This window comes from Scatophagus argus, chromosome 2, assembly GCF_020382885.2.
Source record: "Scatophagus argus isolate fScaArg1 chromosome 2, fScaArg1.pri, whole genome shotgun sequence".
Taxonomy (NCBI): domain Eukaryota; kingdom Metazoa; phylum Chordata; class Actinopteri; family Scatophagidae; genus Scatophagus; species Scatophagus argus.
The window spans coordinates 15,456,145-15,477,337 of NC_058494.1; the positions used below are offsets into that span (position 1 = coordinate 15,456,145).

The window sequence follows — 21,193 nt, forward strand, 5'->3', positions numbered from 1 at the left end:
TAGCTCATTGTTACTTTACAAATTAAGAGCTTACGTAGAGAAAGTGTAGAGATCAAAACATATAAGATATTCTTGTCCTGTAAATAAAAAGAAAAAATAGATATATTTTTGTACACAATAAAATACAGAAGTCCAGGAAGGGAAAGGAAAGGTCAGGAAAGTCCACAAGAAAGGGAGAAGTTGGGATGTTCTAAATTAATACTACATAAAGATGATGTTGTGATGTGACAGTGACTTAATGTCCCTCCGCAACAATACAAAAAACAGCAGCTGAGTACCAGAAGTTGTACACCCTTTATTAAGAATAAATATACATCACCAAATGTGACCAGTCCAGTTTAAAGTTACAATGAAAATCAAAACATTCATCCTAAACATATTGATATTCTTTAAAAGGCATGTGTTAGTGAGAGTGTTGTTATGAGATTAAGAAGGTTTCAGGTTATTATTTCGTTTCGTGTCAGTGTCGTGAAACTCCAACAGCAGTATTCGTGCTGTTGGAGTGTGTGTGATAGTAGAAAGCAGCTGATTACTCGGTCCATTAATCTTTCGCACTGAGTGACAGAATATCAAACCATGCCCTACAGTCCCGCGTACTGTGGCGCTCATAGTGCTGTTTTTGAATTGTGATCTGACGTTGCAGCATCACCTGCGGATGTAGCTCTTTTGTAATGAACTGGGGTAAGTTTTCTGGGCACGGGAGCAAGAGGCGCAGCACACGCTTCTGTAGTAAGGGTAGATGCAGAGTCGGGCTTGAACCACCACCATACAGTTATGATACTGATCGCTGCACGATGGATCTGTGAAGGAAAAGAGGGACAAACCAGAGAAAGTGAGAATAATGGAGACAATATTGTGTTTGTCACATCATGGTGGAAGTTTTGGTGCTAAAGTAAGTAAGAATCCAGTGAGAAGTCATGATCATCTGTGAAATACACATCATGTGAAATATTTAAAATATATGTGATTTAAAGTTTCAATTTCAGTGCATAAGTCAAAGAAGTTTCCTAGTTGTGAAATAAAAGGAAGCAGGTATTTCCTGCTAAAATTAGCTGAGAATTAAATTTGATTTGTACTCTCAAAACACTTGCTCATGTCAGTTTCAAACGCAAAAGGAAGGATTTGTCAGTGTGTGATATCATACAGACACACCTCAGTGTTGTTTGGTCTGGATGGTAAAATGGACTTATGCCATATTATACACTGTATGCCTTCACCCAGACTTTATGGGTCGTCTATGAAACGATGCAGAACATGCCGGTTGGTGAAAGCCTAACTGATAGTTGAAAGGATAGAGTACAGTCACATTACCAGGTCCCACAAACAAACTTAATAATTATTTACATGACGATGTATTTTTCTTAAATGCTTTCAAAAGTTCAAGAGTCACTGTTCTGGCACGTTTGTACCACTGCCATAATTGTGTTTTACAGCCTGTTCTTGAAAGTTATTAATTACACCAGAAAATAATTGAACACTGAACACCAGCACTGTTTCGAACATGTACGCAATGAAAAAACATTTTTTCATATGAGCCCTTCTGAGTTTGCATGCATGTGCTAAATTTGTGCAGGATTGTCATTAAAAAACATGATCTTTCCTTCCTACTTCCTCGCAACCCCTCACTTCTTCCTTGTGAAGACCATTGACTGTATATGAGGGCAGATGATGTGAGAGCTCCCCAAAAGTCAAGCCAAAACATCTCGATTGCCTCCTAGTGGCATGTTCATGAGCTGAGCACTGCTTGGGATTTGGTCAAATGGGTGTATGGGCAGGAACTCGGTCCTGCAGCTCCACTGCCCAATCACTTATGTACAGACTCTGGCTTCAAATGCCATCAGTCTCGCTCCAACCAGGTATTCTCTGACCTTTGCGAGTATAGTGGACACACAGTGTCCACTAGTTGTCCAACACTGCTTGGCGGACTTACTTATCTCAGCTAAGCAAGGTTGTTTGTTGCATTCTTCTCGGCTCTCTGGGGTCAAACTGTGGTCACAGCGGTCGCTTGGGGAAATGTTGTCAGCAAGACAGCGCACCTCACGCACACGATAGCCGCCGTTGCAGGAGCGTGAACACTGATGTGATGGAGAGGGAGAGCAGAATTACACATGCAGTACACATGCATATATGGCAGTGTTGTGGAACTTCCTCTTAAACACCAATCCCAATATTTCTAGTGATATCTGGCCCTGCAGAGAGTTTCAGTTTAATGTGGTAAGGATTTGAGATCTCCACCTCTAAAACTACCATTACTACTTTTCAAGAAATTTCCCAATCATACATATTTTATCAGCCAGTGGAGTTTGATCTGGTTGGATGAAATACTAGAACTATTATTTTATCATTAGTGCAGCTGGACATGTATGTCAATCATGTGACATACATAAGAAAAATGTGAACTGTTCAAAGCCCCAGAATAAAGCTTAAGCAGACCTTAACAGGGCATTGTTTTGTCCAAGTATTATTTTCAAGGCCAAGAAGATCATATGAGGGTGAGATTTTCATGCTGGAAATACAGACTTTGGAACACTTACCGCACTCCATTCTGTGACATACCACTGGACTCCACATGGCTTCAGTCTACAGAGCTGAGCTGTGATAGGCTGAGAGAGACTGGAACATTTTAACTGGTCCACAATCTCCATGCGACCATTGTTGTTGAAAATACAAGCCACACTCCGGGTCTGTGTGCCATTCCCGCACTCTGCAGAACACTTCACACACACACACACACACACACACACACACACACACACACACATCCGTGTAAGGTTAAAAACTTCAAATGGATGATGTTTTCGTTGTGTGTGCTTGTGTTTGTGCATGTCAGTTACCTGACCCCAGGGTCCAGTGTACCACTCCAGCTGGTTCTGGCAGGGTCCTGAATCACATGATGTCACTTCTGCTGGCCGTTCCCCTTCACAGCTGTCCAATGGGAGATCAGTTGTATGATCTATCAGGCACACTGTCGTCCGGGTTCGATTGCCTTGACCACACTCTGCAGAGCACTGGAAAGTATCACATGCAGACAAAACCTGAATCGGTGTCGCTTCAGGTTTTTAAGATATCACACCACCACCACCACCACCACCACACACACACACACACTTCAGTGTTACCCTTTGGCTCCAGAGGGAGGTGAACCAGCTGCGTGCACAGGCTCCCATGTCACAGTTCTGTAGTGTTTCGGGCTTTAGGTTCATGTTGCACTCCTCATCCTTCTCCACATCACCCTGGTTGCTCACACACACCACCTCCCTGCTGCGCTGGCCCACCCCGCATGGCACCGAACACTGGGGGACAGATGGTGGGAGATGTACCTCAAAACTGCACTGTACAGTGCTGCATAAAGCTACTTAGTTACGTTACATCACTTTGTTGTCATTTCTGCAAACGCTAAATCATTGTACGCACATAAAATTCTTATTTACAGAGTATTTCCACTTTATGCAACGTCATAACTGTACTCCACCACATTATCGATAATACTTCTATTTTGTATACCAATACAGCCATCTCGGGGGGAATTTGCATAATGAGCAGTTTTACTTTTAACTTTTAGAGCACATTTTGGTGAGAATACTTAGAATGCAGGACTTTAACTTAACGTAATTGTGTAGTTTACCACATGATATTGTGGTATTATTTCTTTTAATTATATCAAAGATCAGAAGACTTTCTCCATTACTGTTAACAGAACATGTTTAAGGTCCTGTAGAGTCTCGCTTTAGTAGGATTCAAGGATTCAAGGAGCTTTATTGTCTTTTCACACATGTTGTCATGTTGTCGTGTGTGTGTGTGTGTGTGTGTGTGTGTGCGTGCGTGTTCTTACTGGGCTCCATTCAGATCGTATCTCCCACTGGCTACAAATCTTAAGCTGACATGTGGACTTGGTAACCGGCCTGTCAGACAGCCCACACAGCTCTGGTGCCACAGTAACTGAGGTCTCCGTCCCATTGGCTTGAACATAAGTGACCTGACGACAGATGACCTGGCGATGCTGAGTCCCTGGTCCACACCTCCTGCTGCACTCTGACCACTCGCCCACGTCCCAGCTGTCAGCCAATCACAAAGAACAATGAGTAGGCTACAGGAAATAAAGATCAGCTCACAGGCCATCACAAAAGATGTGGTTACATGTTGAGCAATGACCTTCCTCACGTTCCAGTTTGTCTAAGCTCCATGTCTTCATTTTGACCACAGTTATTGTGTGTGGTCAGCTGAAACATATATATTTCAAAGTGACAGCTGTCATGGATCACCGGCGCCGAGTGAAATATCAACATTCAGACATACAGTTAATGTCCTGCTACGTCTTGACCACAGTGAGATTGAGTGGTATTTAGCACAGGACATGAAAACCAATGCCGCACCAAAGTGAGTCAGTGTGATTGACTGTGACTGACTTATGGCTGGAATGTGTGTGATGTGATGAAGACTTCATCCTGAAATTTACAGCAGTGTGTGTGTGTGTGTGTGTGTGTGTGTGTGTGTGTGTGTGTGTTGCTCACTATGCAGGACAGGACTGGATGTTGCAGTCCTCTTCCTGGTTTGTTGGTTTGAGGGCAGTGTCACAGAGGTCAGCAGAAACAGTCACCTGGGAATCTTTCTCAACACACTCCCAGAGGACCTGATGCCTGCCTGGCAAATGCACAGACACACAAACACACACACACACAGGAAAAAGCAAGTGAATGTGTATTAGTCTGCAAAAACTATGACTGTATACGTACACATTTTGACTGAAAATAATGTTGTTTTCATCCATAAAAATGGGACTCGTTTTTTTTCCCAGCAGAGTTGGCCCTTTGAGTGTCTGACAGCGATTGTTGGCAGCTTTCAGTTACATTAGTGTACATCATCTTCGATCTCGCAAAATCTTGTTATTTATATGTTCACTTGCTGCAATGTTAAATATGAATATTCCAGTGGTCTCAGGCCTTTATACTGTAAATGGTCTATGTTAAATGAAGCCTTGTAAACTATGAATGTTTGCATCTTTATGAATTATATATGTTTGCTCACCAGTGCCACAGGTCGTGCTGCACTCTGTGTGCCCACTTTTGGTCCAGGTGTAGGTGGGCCGGGCCTCAGAGTTCAAGCTGGGGTCGGAGGGAACCTGGTTAGGGTGGGGTTTCTCTTTGATGATGTCACTGTTGGCGACACCACCTTGGTGGACCTCACCTGAGTGAGATGGGCTTCCTGTCTTAACTACAAGTAAGTGGAAGGTTGCAGGGTGGAGGTAAAATTTGACAAACAAGTAAAACAATAGTTAAAGGCCCTGTACATCTATGGTATACCCACTCAGGTGATTTCACTCATTTTGGCTCATTAAACTTTATTCTGTGGTCAGTGTGTGCGTGTGTGTACAATGAGCTGTGTCCAGAGTTACTCCCTTGTTCATTTATTCACTTGCCTTGTAACGGAGACTCCATGTTTGTCATAATTTGGAGTCATTATGAACAGGTGTAGTGGTGCTATGCAGTCATTTGAATGAATTGTGAGTCAGTGTATTGTGTATCGTTGTGAAAAAGTTGTGTACATGCCATAAACACAATTTCCTTTCGGTTCCACTGTGGGAATTTTCAGTTGCACTATATACTGGCTAAATTACTCAGAATCCATAGACTCAGATAAAATGAGATGAAGCAAATACAACATACTTATTGGACTTGAATGTAATGCTAATTTCATTTCATTGGCTTTGTATGTTCGTGTACTGTGCACTATGACCATAAAGTGGAATCTTAACTAACCTAATCTAATCAATACAGTGAGTACTGCAGAGAGTGATTTCAGACACGACTGTGGAGTTTGGTTGCCTCTTGTCATTTGCAGCATAACATAACATTATTTTTGTTAAATTGTCTTATTTTATATTAGTCTTATTTATTTGGCATTGTTAATCTTAAAATTAATCCTACCTCTGGAGTTTCCTGATTGCATATCAGGATGACATTTTCTCAGCTCCTGTTTTATGTAGTCCTTTGTTAATGTGTGTGCGTGTATGTGTGCACGAGGTGGTTTATTGTGTAAAGCACTTTGAAGTTATACTGTTTTTGTATGAAAAGTGCCATACAAATAAAGCTAATTAATTGATTGACAACATAACACCTGTCTTCAACCTGGGTAGGTTTCTGATCAGCTATAATAATAAATAACTCAGTACTTATTTATCAGCATCAACAGATACAAAGCAAGCATTTTCTTTAATCTCTTTGATGAGGGTTAAATATTAAAAAATGAAATGAAATCTGGTCCAAGTGACTGATTATTGTCTCAGTGTGCAGTAAAGAGCTCTTTGCCAGAACATCCAGAAAGTCTGGCTGTCTGCCTGTATCAAATATTATCAAAATTCTAATTAAATTTTCAAGATGGCAGTTTTGCTGAAAACGATACACATTGGCGTTACCATGACCCTGCAGTGAAATCTGAGCTGAACACACACACACACACTCTCACACACACACACACACACACACACACATGCGCACTGTGCTGTACAGGCAGACACAAACAGGCATCTGTTATGTGTTATGCTCCCTGAAGGCAAATCAGAATATTTAGTATGTGAAAATTGCACTGTGTGGTCCTTTAGGGTCACTCTAATGTAATTTGAAGTGTGTGCTTGTGTGTTTATGTATGTTAGTGTGTATACTCACCCAGTGGCAGAATATCGGAGGGTGAATCTGGCTCCGAGGTGGAGTGTGTGTTTTTTAAAGGTACACTATATTCATAGTATATACTGGGACCTGGTTGCTGATAGATCAACTGCAGGAAAGAGAGAGAGTGTGATATAGTATTATATAGTATATATGATTACATGTAGTTTTGCAATACAAGTAGTACTTGTTGTGTGCTTTGTCAGGATACTCTCCTAGTGTGTCAGTCTGAATCTCACATAAACATGCAGGTCCTCAGCCAATGGCCCGAGTGCTGTGATGGACTCTCCCCTGCGAGAGCGGATTTCATTAGGTCGTTGGTACGTCAGCTGTGTTCCCACAGCGGTGAAGACCCCCGGCCTGTCAATCGCCCAGTTGCCATTAATGATGGAGATACCACTTTTGGTCTGCAGAGCTGGAGGGAAACCCAGTGTTTATCCACTACTACGGTGTTTATCATCCTGCAAACAATTCTGCTGTGAGATGGGTGTGTGTGTGTGTGTGTATACCCAGGTAGTTTCGACTCTTTATTGTCTCTTGTATGCTGATGTTGCATGCTCCTGCAGGAATTTCTGCAATCTTATGGTAGCCAACACGGAGGAAAAGCCGAGAGAAATTCCCCTTCACCACCTGAAACCCCTGCCAACACACACACACATATTCACTCACTCTCATGCACAGAAAAGCCACTGGTACAAACACTGAATGTGCCCACATGTGCACATCTGCAGACATTCCCTGCATGTGCTCTCTGTGCCATGGTTTCACCATAACAGGCATGTGTTTCAACAGTATAATCATAAATTCCGCTGGATCACATTGCTGCTCTTTTTCTCGCATTTTCACTCATCCATCTTGCTCTCCAACTCGCTCTCTCTTGCTCCCTCTCTCTTGCTGGAAATCCCACAGCTCGCTCAGTGCACTCCAACAGTTGGTTTGAGTTGGGGAACCTTTCTCGTGTTCCTTGCCACTCCTCCTCTGCGCAGACCTCTATTTTGTAAGTTTGGAGTTTACCTCTTCTGCTCTTTTCATACTCATGTCTATTTTAATGGGCCCCTCTGTTAGTGATTTGTTAGCACGATAATACAAAACAAACCAGTGGTCTTTCGTGCAGTTAGTCCCCACTGTCTTATTTTGGCAAAGAATTTTAATTGTAGTGAACATTAGTACAAATTCCAATAAGCTCAGGAAAAATATGGTTACGGTGGAGATTTCTTTCATAAATTACAAGTTAAGGGTATAGTTCAAGCTTTTATGTTAATGAATCATTATACAACTCTTAAAAAGCTTGCAACTTGAAACATGCATACAACTAGATCAGAATTAGATAAATACCTTTTACCACATCCATGTGGATGTCTTACCTCTGGAGGGGGTGAACTGGCTTTGGTATCCCAGGGAAGAGCACCTGAGGGAAGGTAGAGAATGAAGTGGAGGAGAGCCAGAGCTCGACCCTGCCGCAGGGAGCTGAGCTGCTGCCACAATCCAGCCATGGAGAGACTGAGGGAGGAGGACACTTGCGCACACACACACACACACACACACACACACTATACGCACACATGTTTAATGGGGGAGTGTTGTGTTTGTGAGGTGGAGTTGGCTTGAGGGGTGGGAGGAAAAAAAAAAGACAAAGTTCGTGGGGGGATGTGAGGAGAAATGTTGAGAGAAAGTATTTTTAAAAGTTGCTTCAAGCTGAGATCACACCCATTTTGCACTTCAGTACAAATGTTGTGGCAGCTCATGATGTGTGCTTGTGGCATGAGGACAAGCTCCTGTAGTGTATCCTAAAGCTTATCCAAAAACAATATCTCTCCCCATGCATGGTCATACAGGATTGTGAGGCTTTGGACACACTTCACTCCTGATCTTGCACTGGATTCTCCACCCACTTCTTGTTTTCACTTTATTTTTCTTTCTTGTTCTGAGTTATTCCCTTTTTTTATTTCACTGATGACGGAAAGAATGAAGGATGAAAAATCTAAATTAAAAATACCACAGTAAGAATGAGCTGGATTGAGGATAATCGAAAAAATATGCTAAATCCATTCGCAGCTTATCGCTTTCTCTCTCTTGTCTCTCTGCTGAACAGAAAATATGTAAAATGCATTTGTACTCTACAGTGATTCAGTATCCCTTCATCAGTGATTCACACCCAAAAGGTGCCAGTTTTATTGTGACTCACTTCACCACCATACCATGTTGGGGGAAAATCAAATTGAATCAGAAATTACTGTAAATCCACTGTCCTGGAACCAAAGCCCCAAAGTAACACACTTCCAGCATCTCCATCTGGAGAGGTTATGGTAATATTTGCATGGACATAAATGATTTGGAGAAATTCAAACACATATGGGTGCAATATATTCCCCTGGCTGAATGTTTTGGTTTTGGGCAGAATGCTGTGTAGCTTGCCTGGCTCTTGAACTTTCCACTGTTTCATGTGGGGGAGTGAGGAGAGATGAGAGTTGTAAATATCAAAAAATGTTGCCTAAAACTTAATGTCACACTGTGAGGAAATTTGGAGAGATGACGAGCAGAGATCATGTGTGTGTTTTTCCTGCCTGTTTTGTGCTTGGATAAAGTGGCAGTAAACATTTCAGTTGTCAAAAAGCATCATTCCCTTAGATTGCCTGCCGAGCAACACTGCAGCTGCTCCCGACATGGGTGTGAAATTGTAAGAGCTGAGAATTTCACAACTTCTCTAAGAAGCCCCGTTTCTTTGTGATTAAGTGTGTGTGCTTGTGTAGGTGCACGTGATTTTGTGAGGACCCTCCAAAGATATACGAGTCACATATGTGAGGATAAACCACTATGGTGCAATGTCCGCAGTACATGGTGAATCAGGCGGATCGCTGTGAAAGCGGCAGAGGAGTCGAGCAAAGCTCTGTGAAACCTCGTAAGGATGCTGCAACATTAAGGAGAGAGATGACGCCAGAGTATCATTTCTTCTGTCCTTATGCCTCCGTCTGCATCTGTCCGTCTGTGTGGGTGTTTGGCACAAGAAACAATTCATGGTTCCAATTTCTCACATGTGAAGATTTGCCGTCTTTCCTTTTTTATCATTTTAATGTGAATTTATCTGTTGTTACTTGTTAGTTGGACAACACAAGCCTTTTTTACGTGTCACTTTGGGCTCTTGGTAATGACATTTCTCTCTGTTTTCACAAGCCAAACAATCAATTGACTGATGGAGGAAATAATCAGCAGATTAATCCATAATGGAGACATTGGTTGTGGTCTTACAACAAAATAGTTAAACATGAGCTCCTGCTTTTCACATTCACATTAATTCATGAGTAGTCATAATCTCATGATATCATATATAATTGTGTAACAGTCACAGAGCAATTAATATTTTTACTTTCAATACTTTAAGTACATTTTCCTGATTATATTTACAAACTTTTACTTAACATCCTCAATAGCTGACTTTTACTTGTAACAGAGTATTTTTACAGCTATATTAGTACTTTTGCTTATGTAAGAAATCTGTATACTTACTCCGCTACTGATGTAAACACACTAAATAGAGATGCTTTAAGTTTTTCTTTCTCCCTTGCTCTCTCTGGCATACAGCCAGAGCTAAGATGCCGGCCCCATGCAGTGAATACCCGGTAGTCACTGAGCTATAACACAGGCATTCTGGGAGCCTCCAAAAGTCTGTCAGGGAATACTGGGAATTCTGTCCAAGACAGGTGCTGCTAGGGCTACAACGTCTGTTTTCCACTGTAACAGCTTAATAGCTGCCATGTCTGATTACACACATACACACGCACACTGTGAGTCCATGAGTGACTGCAAGTGGCACATCAGCTCCTTAAACACACAGATCTGCTCAGACATTGACATGAACAAGCATACAGCCATACATGCATGCAGGATATAGACTTTCCTCGTGAACGTACACACAGGTTAATGCTACAGTAACATAAAAAGATGTTGTAGTTGCTGTTCTTTGCAACTTGTGGTGCGATTACTTTAGGATTTAGCTAATGACGTTGATTGTAAGTGACGCTCAGTTGGCAAACCCTCACGGAAACGCAGGCTGGTCAGGCCATGGAAGGCCTGTGCAGTCTGTTAAAACCATTGACTGTAGCAGAACTTCCCTTCAAAAGCATGAAAAACATCTCTATTTTTTATTCACACAAAAAAAAGTGTCTCTCTTGTTGCATCTTATAAAAAGGACTCAGAGGGGGGGAACACCCACTGGCTTACAGTGTGTTACAGTACATTGAAAATATGTTTTAATATGCAGTAAAAGTGTAAGCTCATGCAGATTTGGGAATGAAATAACCCTCACTGGTTGACTTTTTTAAAGGCCTGAAGAGGAATCAACCATGTGTGAATATTTAAAATATGTTTTAGTCAGTTTTTCTTTGTATTGTCTGTCAGTAATTCGACATGCGTGTGAATCCTAACTGGCCACATTGACCACAAAAAACAAAGACAAAATGGTAAAAGACCCTGAAAATGACTACTACAGTCAAGAGAAATTTAACTCATTGCTGAAATAAAGAAACAAAGATGTATAAAGAAATAAAGATTATTCTCCCTTACATTCCCCAATTTTTTCCATCATTTTTCCCAACCTCCTCTGTTTCCCCTTTTCCTTTCCATTTCTCCTTTGCTCTCCTCTCCTCACACTTGTCTTCCCCTCTCTTTTCCTCCAGCTGTGGGTTGTTTGATGTCACTCTGTACCGACCTGGCCAGCTGCCCCAGAAGCCAAATGAGGGGTTCTTTCATCCCGCTGACACCTGGATGTCCCCTAACCACCAGTTACTTTCCTAACGACCAACAACCCTCCCTAACAACCATGAGAAACAGGGGCGACCACCGATCATTCACTGAAATTCCTCTGCAGCTGTGTGTCACTGTTGGCATTGTGTCAGGATGTGATATTTTCACTCAGTAAACATTTTACAGGCTAAGGCACGACTGGGATGGCCTATTACAAAACCTAAGAAGTATGATATCTTCCTGCTCAGAGTTCTAGAGCTGACCTGTCCCTTAATTGACAAGAACAGGTGCGGCACCTTGTCCCTTTGCGAAGAGTTAGATGTAGGACCTTGCATGAGAAAAATGTTTACTGTGGCATTTACAGCCCAAGAAAAACATGGCAGTGAGAGTGGTTGCATACAGTCATTACAGATGACTGACAAAAAGACAGTGGTCTTTTTAAATGCATCCAGTGGTCTCTGAGCTCACCTTTCACCTTTTCCTAATTACAGGCTTGTTTTGCAGGTGAAGGCGCACACACCTACTAAAACCATAAATATATCTCTGGTCAGCTACTGCAACCACATACCTATGGGGTCAAGTAGAAAGTTCACACCCAGAATGCTCTCCATCCTACAGGTTGTGTGTACCTGCCCATGAATGCACACGAGTGCATGTTTGCAGGTAAATTTCCCAGCTAACTACTACCTTTCAAAAAGGTACTACCACCCATGTGCCATGTATGTGGAATTGCTTGCCTTGTTTGTCATTTCATTCTCAAGTACCTCAAACAACGTTGCACAAAGGGGGTTCACAAAGGGTAGTTTTATTTTTACAGTGTGTGTGCAAGTGTCAAAAGACGAGTGACAAATTGAATGAAAATCCAACATAAAACGGTCTAACAAGATGTTTGGTCACCATGAGCCTCCAGAACAGTTTCACCGCTGATTGGCATAGACTGTTCAATTCTATGAAACTTTGTTGGTGGGATAAACACCATCCTTCCAAAAAATATGCCTTGTTTGAGAGGTAAAGTTCACTTATGACTTTTACTGATACACAATAAAAACAGGATAAATTATAATGATAAATGAATAAATAGACCCAAGCCACTCCAGTAACATAGTAACAGATCCACTGGACCACCTCACTGCAAGGCCATTTCTATGCAGTACAGGTGTCTTTGTGTACACCACCATGCATTTGCTGATTTGTCAAGAAAATGTAGAACGGGAATACCTTGGGAGCAAATTGATTATGCTACATGATACATGTACAGCTAATACTGTATATTATGTAGATATCACACAGCATAAAGGGATGTTAATTGTTCATTTGTATCATGCACTTATCTGCTTTTGCTGTGTTTGTCTTCTTTGCAAGCTTTTGTGTTAATGTGACATCATCCCAATTAATACGCACATTAAAAATTTAAAACACCAGTCAATATCATGCAATGCAATTTAACAGCGTCATGAACTACTCCCTCGGAAATGTTCATAAAGTTCGACACCTATGATGTACATCTTCTTTTAATGATCGCAGTACTATTGTTCACCACAGGGGGGCAGACGAAGCACAAACCGGAAGCAGGAAATGGAGTCAACGTCGACGTGCGAAATTCAAACTCGGTAACAAACTTCCCTGCCAGAGGGCTTTTCTCTTTGGCATATGGTTGTTAGCTGATTTTACCTTATTCGTCTGCAGTTTTCATAAAAAAACAGGTAAGTTCATAATCTCGAGAAGTGTCATTCTGTGAACTTTTAGTAACATAGATTTTACGATCGTCACTTCTGTTACTCTCGGTGCTTTTTAAGGATTTTCGTCGACTACGCTATAATTCTGTTTTAGCGTTAGTGGACGTTGGCTCGTTAAAAAATATAGCTACTTGCTAACGCTGATTTTGAAGACAAAGAGAGTTGCTTGTTTTCTAATTTAGCTGAGTGCTTTAAGGACTTGTGTGCTAATACTAAAGAGTGTTTTTTTGTTTCACCGCACGGGGGTTTATCATCGTGCGGCTGTAGCAGGGAGGATGCCTGTGGAAAGGACGGAGCACCGCGGTGCCGACGAGCTTTACAGATACTATGAGGTTTATGAGACTATCGGCTCAGGTAATTGCAGTTTTAACGGATTTCCCGAGTGAAACAGCCATAGCCTCTTTTATGTGTGTTACGAACCTTGTGTGTGTTTTCAGGAGGCTTCGCTAAAGTCAAACTGGGGCGGCACATCCTGACAGGAGAGAAGGTTGCTATTAAAATCATGAACAAAAGGGATCTGGGGGTGAGTCAAAGTGACCTGCTGCCCGCTCAGGCTGCGGGAAAGCCGTTTTGACCTGACACACACAAAGAGAAAACATGAAACAAAATCCTTAAAATTTTGACATGAAAACAGCAGCTATTGTTTATACAGACAGTTCAGTTGATAGAGACTATAAAATGTCTATAGTCTGTAAAATTATATAGTCACAACTTTATAAATGTCAAGCGAATCACAGGTTACCACACCCCAAAGTGAGAAAGAAAGAAAGAAAGGCAAACAGATCCTGAATTTGTGTTGTTTTTGATGACAAAGTATTTTAAAAATTGTCTTCGATCACTGTGCTTTTCATAGCCTTACCATATTATTTGTTTAAAACTGTTAAAACATATAAGTTCTAACAAATTTTCTTAGTTTGTAGTCAAACTTTGTTGAACGTCATTATGGCAGAATATTGTAAAGTGATGACAGTACATGTTCATATCTTTATTATATGACTCCAGTGATAATGGATAATCACTAATAACAAACAGTATTATTCAGAAATGCTTCGTCAGCCACGATCTTCATTCTTCATTATATGTTTTGATGAATGCACTTCCTAATCTTTCTGTTCTAAAAACTGACACAGAGTAAATAAAAAACAAAAACTAACTCTTTGTCACCTCAGGACGACCTGCCCCGTGTGAAGGTGGAGATTGAGGCAATGAAGAACCTGAGTCATCAGCACATTTGTCGTCTCTACCACGTCATAGAGACCTCCACCCAGATCTTCATGGTGCTGGAGGTAAGTACTCACAAACAGAGACTGTGTGTGAGTGTGACTATCATGTTGTTATGCTCATTACTCTGCATCTTTCTCTCTCTTTGTACTTTTTTTCTATCCCCCGCAGTACTGTACTGGAGGTGAGTTGTTTGACTACATCATAGCCAAGGACCGTCTGTCAGAGGAGGAGACCAGGGTGTTTTTCAGACAGATTGTGTCTGCGATGGCCTACGTTCACAGTCAGGGATATGCACACAGGGACCTCAAACCGGTAAAAACAACCGCATGTGAAACAGTAACAAAATATTTCTGCTTGTCTGAGTACATATTAATTTGGCAATTTTTGGCTTTCTGAACTGTAGGAGAATTTGTTGATTGATGAAGACCACAACTTGAAGCTCATAGACTTTGGATTGTGTGCCAAACCCAAGGTACAGCGACACATTTCCTGTCTCATTGTGCTTGTGTCCAAAACATCAGGCCTGTCATCTATTTACACAAGTTAGGAGAGAGTGGCAGAATATATAAACATCAAATCTGTTATGGTGGTCCCACAAATACACTTTACATTGTGAAACACTGTATTTGGCCATTTGCAGTATATATAATGAGCTTATCTCTCTTCCAGGGAGGCCTGAGTTATGAGCTGATGACGTGTTGTGGGAGCCCTGCGTATGCTGCTCCTGAACTCATCCAGGGAAAAGCATATATTGGTTCAGAGGTGAGAGTTGCGTGCTGTGAGCCGTTTACAACTGGAACCATCCGGGTTCCAAAGATTTGTCCTTATTTAAACCCGCTAAACTCTGCATTTGTTTTTCGCTAAAAGTCATGATTACCTGCCTGTTCCACGATTCTGCCTTTTCATGGTGTCCTGATCATATCCGCTGGTGCATGACTCAGTGCAACTGAGCTGTGAAATCCCAGCTGTAACACTTGAAGCTGAAATAGTGCTGTATGGTGTGTAACACGCAGGCTGATGTGTGGAGTATGGGAGTTCTGCTCTTTGCTCTGCTCTGTGGATACCTGCCCTTTGATGACGACAACTGCATGGTGCTCTACAGAAAGATTACAGTAAGACGTTTTTCCAGTGCTCTAATATTTCTGAAGACGAATTGTTAGAAATTCAGAACCACGATTATGTGAAGCAAAGCATTGTTTTATTTAGTTTGTTATTTTATTGTCTTGCATGACTTGTGAAAAAAATGAAATGATGTTCCTAAATTGTTCTTAAATATCTTGCATTCATTTCCTTCAATTATTGTGGTGCTCTTAACACTGTGTGGGATATAGACTCAAAACCTTATGTCCTTATGTTTATTTCGTCTTTCTAATGTGTAAATGTTTCATAACATGTTGTTTTTTTATGTCTTTTCCATCTTCAGAGAGGTAAATATGATAACCCTCGGTGGCTGTCTCCAGGTAGCATCCTCCTCCTCAACCAGATGATGCAGGTACAATAATCAGTGTTTCTGTTTCCTCTTTTCATCTACTTTCACTCTTTTGGCTGTTTCACTCCAGGAGTTACCAGTTAATTACGCTCTGATTCCCAGCTCGGTTAGCTTTGATGTGTCATATCATCTGGCCATAATAGAAGAGCAAAAGAAGACTTATGATAAAGAGAAAAAAAATACAGAATAGAATACAGTTTTATTTGTCTGTACAAAATGTACAATATTTTAGACGTTGTAGCTTGTTGGATGTGTTGTCTCTTGCATATTTAGTTGTAGTTTCTGTGTGTGTCCTGTAGGTGGACCCCAAGCGGCGTCTTACTGTTAGACAGCTGCTGGACCATCCTTGGGTGATGAAAGACTACAACAGCCCTGTGGAGTGGCACAGCAGGCACCCGGTACACACACACACACACACACACACATACATTCATACATGATAACACTGTATTACAGGTACAAACATAAACATGCATGACCAGAGCTGTGCTACTCGTTTTATTGAAGCATGTTTCTATTCACTTCCAACTGAAAATCTGATCCATTCTCTGAGGTTTTTTGACTCGGGTCATTTTCCCTGAAACAATCCATCCGTAACATAAAGATTATTTTTAGAGAATTGTTTTAAGTGCTAACATATAAAAATGTGAAAAACGGAGCATCTGTCTCAGGTTTTGTGTGAATGATGTCACCCCCCCCAGCTTGGCCACATAGATGTGGACTGTATCACCGAGATGGCTGTCAGCATGAAGCGATCGAGGGAGAGCGTCACAGCGCAGGTTAAGGAGGTGTGTGCCTTTTTGTGTTAGCATTGATGTTTATTATGCTTTAGTTGTGCTATCACAGCAGTGGCATCTGTTAATATTTTTTTGATCCTTTCTATTCTGTGCAGAAATGGTATTTTACTTACTTTCTATTTGATATGCAGTCTAATACATGTTATTTCCCACAGTGGCAGTATGATCAGACCACAGCCACCTACCTGCTGCTGCTGTCAAAGAAGCAGAGGGGCAAACCTGTCCGTCTGCGCCCTGAACCAACAGTCTGTGAAGATTCCTGCTCTCCACTGCGCCAGGGAATGCAGGTCAGACCCGGGACTGCAACTCCCAAAAGGCTTTGTTCTTCCTCTGGTTTTTACAGCTGCATGTTCTTGTTCAGTCTTTATGACTTCACCTTGTGCCTCATGTACTTAACTGTTTCCCAGTTCCGAATGTCTTTGTCAAGCTTTTCGTCTAGGTGTTGTTTTTTCCGTTTCATTTCTTTTCTCTCTGGCTTTCAGACAAGGGACGCGCTTCACTTCAGTGAGGATGAGGATGCTGTGATTGTGGGTTCTCTGGACTTGTGCTCAGACTACATTGATGATTGCCCGTGGGTTTCAGTCACACAATATACCCCGCAAGGGGTCAGAGGTCAACCAGATGGCTCTTCGAACAACAAAGACATGGTATGTGAAAGTTGGAACTAAATGTATGTCCTAACTGATTCATTTTGTATCAAAAACCCCATCTTCAGGCCTGTTAGCAGCGATGGTGAAGAGTCATGACTCTTGCCTGTCAGATAAATGTACTCATACAGCAATTACTTCTTCTTTGCCTTCATAAAGAGACTAGCTTCTCCTTCAGTGGAGAAAAGATGTGCTTACACACCGACCCCAGACAGGGGGAGAGCGACGACACAGCACCGCCAGGAGAAGAGGGACAGAGACCAAGAACGAACCAGCGAGAACAAGGAGAACATTGCTGTGCAGGACAAGGATGTTGACATATTTGCACTGCCTCCTCCTCGAACTCCTGTGTCCACCAAGAAGAACGTACGGCCCAACAAGAATGTGCTGACAACACCCAATCAAAACATCCATGGCAATAAAACCAATGCAGTCACACCTAAAGGTAAAAAGAGCCCCTCGATTACTCAACCAGTGGCAGAACTGAAGTGCAGACAGTGCAGAGTTTCAGTTCATCATACAGTTTATTTGTATACTGTAATTGTTTTTTTGTCTCAAACAAGGCCTCTGAAGTGCAGCAATCTCTATTAGATTATTTGTATTAGCCAACTGCCCCTCTCCACGTTGCTCTCTTTCATTTATCTGTCCTTCACTCAGTCTCATGCAGCTCTCATAATCACAAGTGCCACATCCACATGCCACACATTTGCAAGTAAATTGTCTTCTGGTAATATACTCATTTACTGGGCCTAGTTTTTTTTGTTTGTTTTTTTTTTTTCTTTTATCCCAAAGCCACTCATATTTCTATGATTTAGCTGTCATCGCACCACTGCAAAATTGACACACACTCACTCACATGCACTTGCATCATCACTGTCAATTCAAAGGTGAGGTTATTATCAGGAAACTAATTCTGTTCACTTATCTATAAATGAAGGACACTAATATGAATGGAGAATCATTAAAGTCTTAATTATTTGTCAAAGCGAATTCTCTGCTCAGATGTCTGGCCTCATTACATTCGACCGTAAACTGAAGCCAGCTAACGTGCTGCATCTGACCCACTTTGTCTTAAACCCCTTGGAATCTAACTTGGTCCTGCTCTCTTTATAGCTTCTTGTTCTGTAAGCTACAGTTCAGACCCGCCTCTGTCTCTCTCTCTCTCTCTCTCTCACACACACACATACACACAGAAAGAATGTGGTTTGTGTGTGTGTGTGTGTGTGTCCCTAGGCGTGTGCTGTGACAGGTGTAGCTGTCTCTTTCCTCTGCTCACCGTCCCACGTGGGCTGTAGTGACATGTGTTCTCTTGCCACTAAAGCCTAGCTCTCTTTGTGTGTGTGTGTGTGTGTGTGTGTGTATGAGAGTGTGTCAGGCTTCTTGTCTCTGTGTATACCAAAGCGTTTGTCTGCACAACTCCAATGTCAAAGTCTGCCACTTCAGCAAAGGGCTGTGCCGGTCAGTTTTCTCGTTTAACCTGATCAGGTTCATTTATTTTCTCTCAAGAGACTTTGAGGTTAGAAAAATCCTCTAGTTGTAAGTCTTTATTGAAGCTACAAGATGCTGAGAGACACTAAGAGAAAATCTAAACCCAGAAGTTTTATTTTTTGTTTTGTGGTTTTCTTTTGTTAGTGGTTACACAGTTCCATCAAATAGAAATATATCGTCTGTGTGCTGTGTACTAATGTATACACACTGTACACACATGCCTGAGTGCAAAACCAAGAAAAGCAGCATTTTATAGTTGAAACAGTTATCAAAAATAATAATAATAAAGTTGATTAATTGAGTCTCATTTGACTCATCAACTGATTGTCCAGTTGTTGCAGCTCTATATGTCCGGTACCTTTGGACACCTTTGGATTTTAAGTGGAGTGTTTCAGCTGGTTTGAACAATGTTTGACTGTAAGAACGGTCTCATTCATGGGTCAGCACGGGGTGTATGAGATTAATGGTCAGTAATCACTTTTCATGTATTCCTGTGTGCGTTTTAGGTGGAGGCAGTGCCTCTAAAGAACACAATAAGAAGAGGGCAGCAGAGAACAAGGAGCTTCCAAATATTGAAATACTCGCTTTCAGTCCTGAGCGAAGGTAAGTGGCCTGCAGGATGGATGGAGGCTCTGATGGGGGAGTCAGAAGTATGAGAAAGGAGTGTCTTAGCAGCTGAATGGAGTAAATACTGATGATGATGTGGCAGGAGGAAGGCTCAGCATGTAAGATAACCAGAGATTTCACGGCAGTGTCACATCATCGTTTGTGTCCTAGTGCTGAAATGCAAACCTGTGATGCAGTTGAATTGTTGAGCTCAGAGTAATTTGATCAAGTGACCTGCAAAGTGATTAACTGTGACACCCCTTTGCTCTCCAGGTCTCGGTCTCTGGATATGGCCGTTATGGGAGACAGCGGGAAGAAGAAGAGAGGAGGAAAGATGTTCGGGTCCCTGGAGAGAGGCCTGGATAAGATGATCACCATGCTGACTCCCAGCAAGAGACGAGCCCTGCGCGACGGCCCGCGCAAGATCAAGGTATACAGAAGATGCATACCTGTTCTGTGTCCCACACAAAGTATTGTACATATAACCGCATTTCTGTGCCTGTCTTTTTGCTAGGCGCAGTACAATGTTACTCTGACCAGCCAAACCAACCCGGAGCAGGTTCTCAACCAGATCCTGTCCATCCTGTCGGAGAAGAACATCGAGTTTACACAGAAAGGGTACAAAGATGCAGATCACCTCCTCTCTTTCTCAACCCAGTGTTTGATCCAGTCATAATCGTCTCCTTCATCCCTTTAGGTACACCCTGAAGTGTCAGACACAGGGTGACTTTGGGAAGGTTACCATGGCGTTTGAACTGGAAGTGTGCTTGCTACAGAGGCCAGAGGTTGTTGGGGTCCGCCGCCAGAGGCTGAAGGGAGACGCCTGGGTCTATAAGCACCTGGTGGAAGACATCCTCTCCACATCCAGTATCTAAACAATGCACTTTCCTGGCAACATCACTTCCTGTTCCTGTAAATAAACACCAACATGATGCTATGTCCAGCGGTGGCGTGTGATTGACTATTGGCTGATATAGATTCAGACATGGGGTGGTTTCTTAGCACATTAATGATCAGTCCTTCATTGTTTGTAGTGAATATTTAAAATTGTCCATAGGTCAGCTTAAAATCCCCAGAGTTCATCTTACTTGAAATTCATGTGCATTGCATGTCAAGATTCTGTACATCGTATCCTATTTTATATCGAATATTGTGTTACTTCCCCTCTTCATAAGCACAGTTGGATCTTTGTCAGTCCCCTTGAGATGAATATGTGTATGTATGAAATGTAACAACTATTTACAGCATACCTTCTGGCTACTTATTACCATATTTATGTCTACATGTTGTTATTCTCCCCTGTAGGGGCTAAACTTGATTGAATAACGCAAAGAAGCAAACCATTACTAATTTACTGTCATTGTTTTTTTAATGTATATGTGCTTATAATGCTTCCATCATGAGGTTTTTCCGTGATTGTCTTGTATGAAGTGTCTGCTTTTATCTCTTATCGGTGCTTCTTGTCTAATTTTAAACTCACATTGTGTTTGTATGATTTGACATGTAAAAGCAGCAAAATAAATGGTTTCTGGTAAATGTAATATGCCTGCATTTATGGAGACAGGTGACTGAAATTAATTTATCTACTTTGACATCGAATGTTCTTTTTTTTTTTTATCCATTAAGAAGTTTGATGGATCAGTGGTGTGTTTTACACTCTGTCATCATCCTTCTGTTAGCCTTCTAGGCTTCACTTTATGGTACAAAAATTGATGGTGATAGTTTAGTGACAGCATTTCCACCAGTAAAATAAATGTTGAAAGGTGTCAAATGTCTACAAAGTTTCAGCACTTCAGATACTTTT

The 21,193-nt window shown here is 41.7% G+C and overlaps 2 protein-coding genes across 2 annotated transcripts; one reads left to right on the plus strand and one right to left on the minus strand.

Annotated features, from left to right (window-relative positions):
• Positions 1 to 319: 319 nt before the first annotated feature.
• adamtsl7 (ADAMTS-like 7) lies at positions 320 to 8,155 on the minus strand. The gene is made up of 12 exons (XM_046378554.1): positions 8,027 to 8,155; positions 7,172 to 7,301; positions 6,902 to 7,077; positions 6,663 to 6,771; positions 5,026 to 5,211; positions 4,512 to 4,641; positions 3,833 to 4,055; positions 3,120 to 3,293; positions 2,835 to 3,008; positions 2,535 to 2,714; positions 1,931 to 2,075; positions 320 to 800 (listed from the first exon to the last, which is right to left on the minus strand). The coding sequence occupies exons 1-12, from the start codon at positions 8,153 to 8,155 to the stop codon at positions 646 to 648; spliced, it is 1,911 nt and encodes a 636-aa protein (XP_046234510.1). The 3' UTR covers positions 320 to 645.
• A 4,764-nt stretch (positions 8,156 to 12,919) lies between these two features.
• Positions 12,920 to 20,930, plus strand: melk (maternal embryonic leucine zipper kinase). The gene is made up of 18 exons (XM_046413319.1): positions 12,920 to 13,105; positions 13,406 to 13,492; positions 13,576 to 13,661; positions 14,308 to 14,424; positions 14,531 to 14,674; positions 14,766 to 14,834; positions 15,032 to 15,124; positions 15,376 to 15,474; positions 15,786 to 15,854; positions 16,151 to 16,249; positions 16,553 to 16,639; positions 16,804 to 16,935; positions 17,131 to 17,295; positions 17,455 to 17,740; positions 19,290 to 19,386; positions 19,663 to 19,819; positions 19,904 to 20,007; positions 20,087 to 20,930. Exons 2-18 carry the CDS (start codon positions 13,414 to 13,416, stop codon positions 20,262 to 20,264), a joined length of 2,061 nt encoding a protein of 686 aa, XP_046269275.1. The 5' UTR covers positions 12,920 to 13,105; positions 13,406 to 13,413; the 3' UTR covers positions 20,265 to 20,930.
• Positions 20,931 to 21,193: the final 263 nt, after the last annotated feature.

Bases quoted from the DNA above. Each gene is read 5' to 3' on its own strand.
- adamtsl7 (XM_046378554.1), bottom strand. From the start codon at position 8,155: ATGGCTGGATTGTGGCAGCAGCTCAGCTCCCTGCGGCAGGGTCGAGCT. The intron at 3,009-3,119 runs GTAACACTGAAG...GATACTTTCCAG, and splicing joins CCTCCCTCTGGAGCCAAAGG to TGCTCTGCAGAGTGTGGTCA. The intron at 801-1,930 runs GTAAGTCCGCCA...TTTCCTTCACAG, and splicing joins ACCTTGCTTAGCTGAGATAA to ATCCATCGTGCAGCGATCAG.
- melk (XM_046413319.1), top strand. From the start codon at position 13,414: ATGCCTGTGGAAAGGACGGAGCACCGCGGTGCCGACGAGCTTTACAGA. The intron at 14,675-14,765 runs GTAAAAACAACC...TCTGAACTGTAG, and splicing joins CACACAGGGACCTCAAACCG to GAGAATTTGTTGATTGATGA. The intron at 16,250-16,552 runs GTACACACACAC...CACCCCCCCCAG, and splicing joins AGTGGCACAGCAGGCACCCG to CTTGGCCACATAGATGTGGA.